The 10,069-nt window shown below is 33.6% G+C and overlaps 1 protein-coding gene across 1 annotated transcript; it reads right to left on the bottom strand.

Annotated features, from left to right (window-relative positions):
- Positions 1 to 3,513: 3,513 nt before the first annotated feature.
- On the bottom strand, positions 3,514 to 8,584 carry LOC108319151 (glycine-rich RNA-binding protein 4, mitochondrial). Its single transcript, XM_017550189.2, has 4 exons — positions 8,388 to 8,584; positions 8,230 to 8,298; positions 3,863 to 3,969; positions 3,514 to 3,792 (listed from the first exon to the last, which is right to left on the bottom strand). The coding sequence occupies exons 1-4, from the start codon at positions 8,515 to 8,517 to the stop codon at positions 3,685 to 3,687; spliced, it is 414 nt and encodes a 137-aa protein (XP_017405678.1). The 5' UTR covers positions 8,518 to 8,584; the 3' UTR covers positions 3,514 to 3,684.
- Positions 8,585 to 10,069: the final 1,485 nt, after the last annotated feature.

Here is a 10,069-nt window from a genome sequence, read left to right as displayed (position 1 = left end):
ATTTTCTTAAGGCCTAAAAGGACATTTATTAACATCTAAGAGCCTCACAACCAATGAAGTGCATAAAAGATGTGATTTGTCCATATAGAATATTTCAAACACCTTTATTATATAAGTTTCTTGATATAAAAAAAAAACCATCTTTATTATACAAGTCTCTTGATATAAAAAAAAAATACCTTGTTTAAATACTCAATTTGTAATAAAAAAATCTATTGACATAATTCTTCTCCCTAAATCTTGAAGGCATGATAATTTGGTTCTTATACAATGTAGCTCTACAAAAGAAAACATCTTATTCAAATTTTGACAATATTGATTACTCCTTCCACCACTACAGAATGCTCCCTACACCTCCCTAATTTTTCTTATTTCTAAAAACTAATCTTATGTAAATATTTATGTTTTACTTTTACCTATTTTAATTTAAAACCCTATTCCCATTCCTTTTTTTATTGCACCAGTACCCCTACACCCTCACATAACCCCTTCCTTCCTCACATACCATTCCTCTTTCCAAAGTTCCAACATTCTACTTCTCATTTTTATTTATTCTTCTTTTCCATTCCATCCGTGACCTCCAACCCAACCACCACTTCTTCATCTCCAACCTCCCTCCAAACCATACTCTAGTTCATAACCATCCTCTAGTTCATAACCATCCTCACTAAAATTCTCTCTTTCTCATTCAAATATAACTCCTCAAGCCACTCACTCCTCTTCTTTCCTAAACCACACTACAACTCAATTCTGCTCTTTATTTTCTCCATGACATTCCCATAAACAAGCCACATCATGCAAAGTTTCCTTTTATTTTCATTACATCTACAACTTCCAAAGACCAATTAAATACTCTTTCTAACTCTTCTCTTTCTTTTTCTTTTTATTTTTCAATAACAGAATCCTCTCTTCTTAGAAGCTTCATTCCTTTCACCACAATACCATCTTCACTAGAAAACATACCAACAGACGCCTATCTACAGTGCACACCTTCATTGTGAGAACCTTTCTCCTCCACCATCCTTACTTATTTTCTTCTTCTATGTTACGATTGAGTTTAAGCTTTTTCCCTTGTTATCAAAATCTCTACTTTGTTACTTTTCCCTTCTCAGCTTCTTCTTCTTCTATGTTGGGAATGTGATTTCGGGATCCACAGCTTTTATGAGCTCGTGGTTACAGTTTTTCTAGATACTAACATCTGTAATCTTTATGCTTGAACGGATGTAGATATGCAGATGTTGATATCTGTTCGTTGACATATACATCTGTTTCAGTGTATAAATTATAAAGTTAAAATTTTTAATCACAAAAAATTAAATATTATAAAAGGACAAAAGATGAATGAAGAGGTGCAGGGAACACCTTGTAGTGGTGGAGGAAGTAAGACTCCTTCTGCACATATATAATGTACTAAGGTCTTAAAGCTAAAGCGTATAGAAAACAATTCTAAATTTTAATATAATTTGTTTGGCCATTTAATATTTATTTTATTTAATTATAGGATGTAGAGAAAATTTAGCTTATTTTTATAATTTAAAAATCTATACAAGTTATAAAGTGGAGCATAACTTTGTAAAGAAGAGCACGTAGAGGATCATTCTGTTTAACTTTGAAGCTAATAATAAAGTTATTTTAAAAATTTTTTAATGTAGAGCAAACAAATAATAAAGTAAAAAATGTTAACTTTTGTGAAAAAAAGTTATTTAAAAAAGTATATAACAAATCTTTTACCTTAATGAAAAATTTGGTTTTATGGCTTTAAAAATGTAAAATAAAAGAGAGAGAGAGAGAGTAAGTTGTAGAAAGGGGTTGTACAAAAGTGGTAACGATGGAAAACCATTCATCTGCTATACTTTTGAAATAGACACTTTTTAATGTTTTAAAATAGGTTTAATAGCCTATTTTGTCCCCAGTTTTGTTCAATAATGTCTTCAATAATGTCAATTCAGTCTCTTTGAAATTGATCATCTTTTATTAATTTTTACGTCAAAATTGTCCCTTCCGTTAAATAGAAGCAAACGGAGTTAATAGGGTGATGATCTGGCAGTATTTAATGATGATGTGTCATTACATGTTGAGGTGGATATTAAAGATATGATTTTTTTAATTGGGAAAAAATTGATTTAGAGTGTTTTGATTTGTGGAAAATTAGGGCATTTCCTCAACAGAGTGGAGAAAGTGCGATGGAGAACAGACTTCGTTCTTCTCTGCAATCCTCAACAGAAGAATTCATTTCCTTAGCCACCAAACAAAACCTCAAATCTTCAAAATCCTAATTCAAAACCCTAATCCATTCCATTAAACCCTCCTCTCCTCTATGTACCTCTCTCCCTTCCACCCTCTCTGATTCCATCTTCGCCTCTGTCCAATCCTTCTAGAACCTTCCAGGGTCCAACTTGAACAAAACCTTGTCTCCTCTCATTGTCCTTCCTCCAAGCGTCACCGAAGCTCCTCCCGCTGCTCCGAACCTGAACCAGTTGACGAGAAACATGGACTTATCGTGCGCCTCAAAATTCTCGCCCACATTGCTCTGTTGTGCTTTTCGCATCCAAGAAAGAGAAGTTTTGGGAGTGGGGGTAGTGATAGGGTGTGGGAGGCGGAGCGGGGCAGAAGGGGAAGTGAGAGAGAGAGCAAGTGGGACAGATATTCGGTGGAGGAGTAGGACGTCGTTGCTTATTATCCATTGCTAACTGCAACACTCTTTTTGGAAGAAGAAGATTTGATCAGAGAAGTGGAAGGCCATGGCTAACTATCACATTAATTATAATTAAAAGTAATTAAAAGAAAAAGATTAATGCAAATTAATTATAATTAAAGGAAATACTAAACACGTCACCACACATACAATTTAAAAATGTCATATCTTCTGCCAGATCATCCATCCTTGACGTCGTTTGTTTTTATTTAACGGAAGGGACAATTTTGATGCAAAATTAAATAAGTAAAGAATAAGTTGACACTTTTTTAAAACCAGTAACTAAATTGACATAATCAAACAAAACTGGGGACAAAAAAGGCTTTTAAGCCTTTAAAATATATTAAAAAAATTTAAGTACTAATATCAATGTATTTTTAATGTTTAGTAGAGAATGGTATCAAAATATTTAATAGAGAATTTGGACTCACGATAGAGTAGTGGAAAAAACTTTACTCAAAAACCCACTTGCATATGTAATTATGTTTTATATTCCTTAAAATTTAGGAATATTCTTATTTCAGTTTTATAATTCGTTTTTTAAAATTAATCTCCCAAAATTATTAAAAAAAATAAAATTTAAGTTTTTTTTCCACCAAAGTTAATGTTTAGGAGCTAAAATTATATTTAACTTAATTTAAGAGACAAATAAACGTTTTTTCTTTCAATTTGAAAGACTAAAAGAATCAAGTCCAAATTTGAGAAACTAAACATAATTAAACCTTATAAATTTTATCTTATCTTAGCTAAATCGTTTTCATTTCTCAAAAAGCACTCATGATTCTAACAAAAATATGCAAATGTTTCTGTAAAATAAGTTGAATTTAACACATTACTTTTGCTCAGATTTAAGGAATTGATTTTTTCCAGTTGCTTGTAAATTTCATTTTCTGCTGACTGCTAATCACGATAATCAATACAAATTTCGTAGTCATCAGCTAACAATAGATATGATGTTACCTACATGGATTTAGTGAGGCAAATTAAATTTAGCGCCTGTTCAAATGTCCAATATCTGAAAGTCGAGGAACTACAACAGGTACACCTCGGGCCTTCTCAAGTGCAATATTTATCCTCAATGGTCTCCCCAACAGTGCCTGTAAAGAAAACATCACCTTCAGAAGGAATTTCAACAGGAAATAATATATGGTATTCTTTATGTCTGACCTTTCCATCCATTGCTTCCTTTGCACATTTTGCATCATCTTCATTTGAAAAAATGACAAATCCAAAGCCTCTAGACCTGCCACTGTCTTTATCATACACTATCCTCACTACAAGAAAAGGTCTCCAATAATTTAGAGAAGAAGATCAAGACAGTAACAGACTAAGGATACCAAAGTTGTATACTGAAAAGGAACAAATCAGATGATGGAAAAAATATGAGGTCCATAACATGTTCACAGAACAGCTAAAAGACAACTAAAAGCTCTCGATATACACAATGTCAAACCTAAGCTTAGCTTATTTTCATCATCAGACTCGCAGAAAAGCTCATCAACTTTGTTCCCAATTGTGTAATTCATCGTTGAACAATCTTCGACGTCCTGTTGCCCGAGTTTCTCTTTTGAGTAAGCAAATTTGCTCCTAAGATTTTACATGGCACAACCTTTGGGTTTCGAAGCAGTTCATACCTCCTTAATTTTTTTACTCAAGTTTAGGGCCCAGGAAATTAGAAAACAGTAGTTTATTAGAAATTTTAGGATTATGTGAACAAAATAAATTTTATATTAGAAAATGTTGGATGACAGTTATTTGTGAAAATAATGTATTTGGAGTATATATATATACTAGGGGAAACATAGGGCCTTGTTGCACCGTGTCCACATTTCTTCTGTTATACAATAAAAAATAGTTACCAAAAGTGGTTTTTTAAAAAATAATAACCCCTTTATTTATTGATGCCAAATGTAACTTCTTTATATAGATACCATAACTGAATTCTAATCCCATTATTTATTGTTATAAATTACAGAAGTTTGTGTAATCGGGAGTGGAGAATTATTTGTAGTTTGAGGGCAGAGAATACTCTCTGTGGGAAACTTTTGTCTCTAGGACGGCTAGTGCATTGATGCATTGTATGTGTTATAGGTGACTTCTGTCTCTAGGACAGTAAGTCCATTGCTCCAGTTGATGCGGGACTAACCCACCTCTTTTGAGATTGCAATTAAGGCAATCCCGAAGAGGCCAAACCTACGGCAGAATAGGGGTGACTACAATTAAGGTGGCTTTCAAAATTCCCATCACACTTACGGCTACTACCTTGGAAGGTGGCAAAGGAAGGTGGTCCAATAACAGATCTATGATAGGCTTTAATACTATCTTAAAAATTGGACACGGGGCTTAACTCAACCCCATAATGAGAATGATACAAATCAATTGAGTTCAACTTCTCTCTAAATTGGATTTCTCTTGAGCTTTGTTGCCACCGCATTCAACGTTTCCATACCAAGAACCAATCAAAGGAGTTTGAACAACAACTCGAGCCAAAATAATTCCAATTCAATTGCTATAAACCCTAGTCAAACCAACCAGTCCCAATTTTGTTCATTAGAATGAAAATCCTACTACGCAGAGACTCTAGATTGTCCTCCGCTAACAGGTGGAAATTACAATAATTGTGCTCCTTCAATTAGATGTTTGCTGATTCCGAAGAACCAACTCAAATTTGTTGACAGAAGCATTCAAATGTTAGATAAGTTTGATCAGATTTATGACCTCTGGAAGAGATGCAACAATTTGGTAATCTCCTGGATCTTGAAATTTGTATCACCTTCAATTTTTGAAATTATAGTTTACGCTGATCTTGCCTACGATGCGTGGAGGGAACTTTAAGAGAGATTCCATCAAGGAAATTTGGTGAGAGTTACAGAAATTGGACGAGAAATGTATGCTTTCAAGCAAACTTTTTTGCCAGGCACAAATTATTTCAATGAACATAAGATATCTGGAAGTAACAGATTGACTACATATCACACTACAGTTGCTCCGATTAATAACTAAAGCTTCAAAAATATTATTTAGCCTAAGATCTCCCTTGACTTCCTCCAACACCTTTTTGGTCTTTCTCTTGACCTACTCATAGGATAAGAATCAAACAATCTATACTTCGGACACCTATTGTGACCTTTAATACATGTCTAAAATGAAGGACATCTAGTAAACTAAGTTTATAGCAGTTCAAAGAGACACAGCTTATATCCTTGGGTTGCTGCATCTACAGATACCAGCCAGGTCCTCATTTGTCTATCTGATAAAGATAATGTTGACTGGACTGAGCAAGTGTGTCTTTCTTTTATCTTTGTCCATACAATAGCATTCCTACCATGTCAATTAAAATGACAAATGATGATGTTTTTAACGCTGGATCTGCTGGTGATGTGAAAATTTCAGCAATTTATTCCTGAGGATGGGTTAATTGTGCCAGCTACAGTTTTATTTTAACGTGGTGTCAATATCACAGCTTGCAAAATAAGCACATAGCAGATTTTTATTTGCTGAAAATGCATGTCCAATTCAGGACTTACAACTGAGGATGATTGGTTTGGCGAGCTTGACCAAGGACTCTATCACTTAGATCATTGTTGGGTGGGATCTCACATCAAGGCAACACACATTTCAAAATACTGGAAGGGTATACATGGAAAGGGCCTCTTCTTTCCGCATTCCTCTTCCTTGCAGACATTGCATTTCTGTGATGCAAATTGGGTGGATTTCTGGATACTAGGGGTGTCTGGCCCATCCCACTAACTCAGGCTGGCCCAAAGGGACTCCTGACGGGGGCAGCTTCTTCCTGCACCTCCATAGTTTCAACTGGCACCCCATAAACTTTAAAATTCCAAATTTACCTTCTAGTTTAGGAATTTCATTTTTAGTTCCAGGTTCAGTCCAAAATACAAAAAATACATTCCAGATTACACCGTCTAAAATACAAAAATAAAAAATGTATTCTGGGTTGCACGATTCGTAATACAAAAAATACATTCCAAAATGTATAATCTGGAATACAAAAAATGCATTATGGATTGCACAATCAAAAATACAAATTTTTCATTCCAGATGACACAATTTATAATGTACTTTTCAATAAACATAAAGAAGATGAGGAGCGACCGAGAGATCTAAAATGTGTTTTTCAATAACCAGGTCTTGTCCTAAATATTGTTGAGTCTTGATCAGGTTGGGTTTTCAAAAATAACCCTATTAAAACTTGGGGCCGAGTAGGAACATAAGTTAACCCATCCCAATCCATACCATGTACACTCCTACTACATGCTCATGCCTCGGTTACAGGCTGCTGCTTCTTCTTGGGAGAATCTTTCTTGTGTTGGCGGTCTACAAGACCAACTATAGCTCGTTCTTCATCAATGACACAGTATCGCGCTCTTGCCCGTCACCTACAAACTGCAGTTGTTACATTATCTCCTCTACATGTCACTTGTGTCAAGCAACCTGTTCAATGCAGCGACAGTAAATGTGCACACTGCTTTCCTGCAAACCCGGTACTTGATGAATGCGCTAAACAGATGATGACAGTCACATCCTTCCGGAGAAACATATTGCAATCCTCATGAATTTTATCTCCATTTCTACCGGTGATCAGACTGCTCATGTCTTCTACAAGAATCTCCGTCCTTATTACCTACCGTCAGTAGGTTTCTAAGCTGGGAATGGTCAATATTTACCAGTTCTCCGCTAGCGGGGTATTACATGATGAAAAACGGAAACGGGGAAAAGGAGGGAATTAGTTTATTAATTGAATCTAGCTGTCCATTACTAGAATTGGTTAGTTACTAATTTTTCCCCTGCACACAAACCCATATGCCAGTACATCACTGATTGATGAGAATAATACAAACAAATTGAGTTAAACTTTCTCTCCAAATTAATTTTACAAAGGGGCATATTAAAAAAGCAGACATTAGAATTTTGGTGCACGTGTTAACATGCATGTATGCATGTATGATCTTTTTGTCCCATTCACTTGGGTGAACGCGAGCTCATCACAAGTGCAACTTACATGACAGTATGCCAAATTTGTGAGAAGAGAAAAAAAAAATTGACCAAATGCAGATGAAATAAAATAACAAGGAAGGAAAAACTGAACAGAGCCAAAAGAAAAAAAATAATGGATCAAAAGTAGAAGTAATCACAGGTATAAAGAGAATCCAGGTTTCAAAGTGTGGTTAACAAGTTATCCGCTTTTGCCTGCGATTTGGGAAGCCACAAGACAAGGCAACCAGAAACTAAAACATCTACGGTGATTCTGGAATGGTGGAATGAAAAGGAGGGAGCAGAGAGAAATTATATGATGATATCAGAGTCTTATGAGCATGAAACAGCATGGCCCCTCAATCCCGTTTAAACATGCTATTAAATTTGATATGTTAAAAAATTACACTTTTAGACAGCCATAACATAAGTCCCAACGCTCGCAACAACACTTCAGTGAGACAAAACGTCGAACACGTAGCTTCATATCAGAAACATGGGTAAAAGACAAAGACCTAGAAAAACGTTAAGGCGCATATTACCTTCGGTGACGTCTCCGAAAGAAGAGAAAGCGTCTTTGAGCGACTTCTCGTCCACTGACCATGACAACCCTGAAAGAACCTCAGTCAATAAAAACAAAGGAATGAGCATAACAGAGAGAGAGAGAGAGAGAGAGAGAGAGAGAGAGAGAGAGAGGGACCTCCAACAAAGAGCTTGTTGGATGAAGGATGAGAGGGTGAAGAACAGTAGAATCGGTATTGAATTTGAGGAAGAGGAACGCGGAACCTTGTCGAAATGGCTGTAGCAACAAAAGCCAGAGATTTGCTCATATTTCCAAATCAAAACCCAAGTCTCTGTTTTTACATCTCAAACAAAGCTTTTGGTTTCGCAGTTATTTTTTTAGCTATGGTTTTAGTTTTTCAAAGGGGTCATTTTAGGTTTTATCCTTCAATTTTTTTAAAGATCGTTCGTCAAAATAAAATTAAAAACATAGTATTAATTTCAAAACATTAATACTAAATAAGTTTTACATTTTAAAAACTTAAGCTTTAAATCTTAAAAAATCATTTTATTTTCTTGACTTTAATACTTATTGACTAAAATAGCATTTTCTTTTTAATCTTGAGAGAATAAAAGAATATTTTAAAATTTTGAAAATAATAAGCTTTTAAAATTTGATTGAAAACACAGTCAAACCTTTTTAAACTGAAACAAAGCAGCTAAATTAATAGACATTCAAGTCACAGATAATAATGGATAAGCCTGTAGAACCCGTAAATAAGTGGCGGAGTTCAAGTGGAAGATACACTATTTAAGTAGATGACGAGAGAGAGATAATTGTGTTGCACATTGGACAATTGAAATGTGTGATTTAAGAATAATTAGATGAAAAAAAAACATATGTTATTTACTATATATGACTTTGATTTAAAAGTAAAAAATAACTTACCAACTATACGATGAGACTACATTATTTTTTATATGTATTAAATAATATTTAATATACAATGCTGATTTTCTTTATTTTTATTAGTTAATAGATGATAATAATAGTTATTGTATTATTTCATTTCTTCTTTTATATTTTGAATGTCATGTCTCATTCCATTCCAAGATTGAATTTTGATTAAGAATTTGGCATGTCTCAAGTTAACATGGAAAAGGTGGTAAATATATAAATTATTAATTTATTTTTGAAATTGTGGATTTGGATTTCATTTTAAATTATAATTATGGAAAGAGTTAAGTCATATCTTGTTTAGAAGAAGTCATGAAATGTGTGTATAATTTTTTAATAATTTTGAATTAGTTTTCGCGTATGGTAACTTTTTCAAAGATTAAACTTAATTAATCATAGATTAACTTCATGACAAAGTCATAAAGTAAGATGACTTTTGTTTAAAATGACATTCAGATAATATAGGATTGAAAACTTTAATATAAATTAAATTTCACTAAAGTCATAAAAGTTTTTGACAACTTATGCTAACTAAAGTCGTATGTGAGGTTGGTGACTTCAATCTACAATAACTTTTGAACTAAATTCGTGATAATGGTTGGCGACTTCAACTTTAAAATAATTGAACTAAAGATGTGAGATACATTGGAGACTTTAGTGTTAATGAAAATATATTTAGATAAAGTCATGAGAAAGATTGGCGATTTTAGTTTTGAAATAATTCAAAGAAATTTCTTGACTTTGGTTTTACATATTTAATTCTTAATTATTTGTGAATTGGTGAAATATATTTCATAAGAATAATAAGTTCATTATTGAAATTATAATAATAACAAACTTACATGTATAAATCTTAATACAAATGTTCTTTCCTCATTGGTAATATAGTGGTCGAGAATTCATATGTGAGATGAAGTCCCAAA

The sequence above is a fragment of the Vigna angularis genome, chromosome 1 (genome assembly GCF_016808095.1).
Source record: "Vigna angularis cultivar LongXiaoDou No.4 chromosome 1, ASM1680809v1, whole genome shotgun sequence".
Taxonomy (NCBI): Eukaryota; Viridiplantae; Streptophyta; class Magnoliopsida; order Fabales; family Fabaceae; genus Vigna; species Vigna angularis.
The sequence above is the reverse complement of the archived record's forward strand: the minus strand, read 5'-3'. Positions and strand labels throughout refer to the sequence as shown.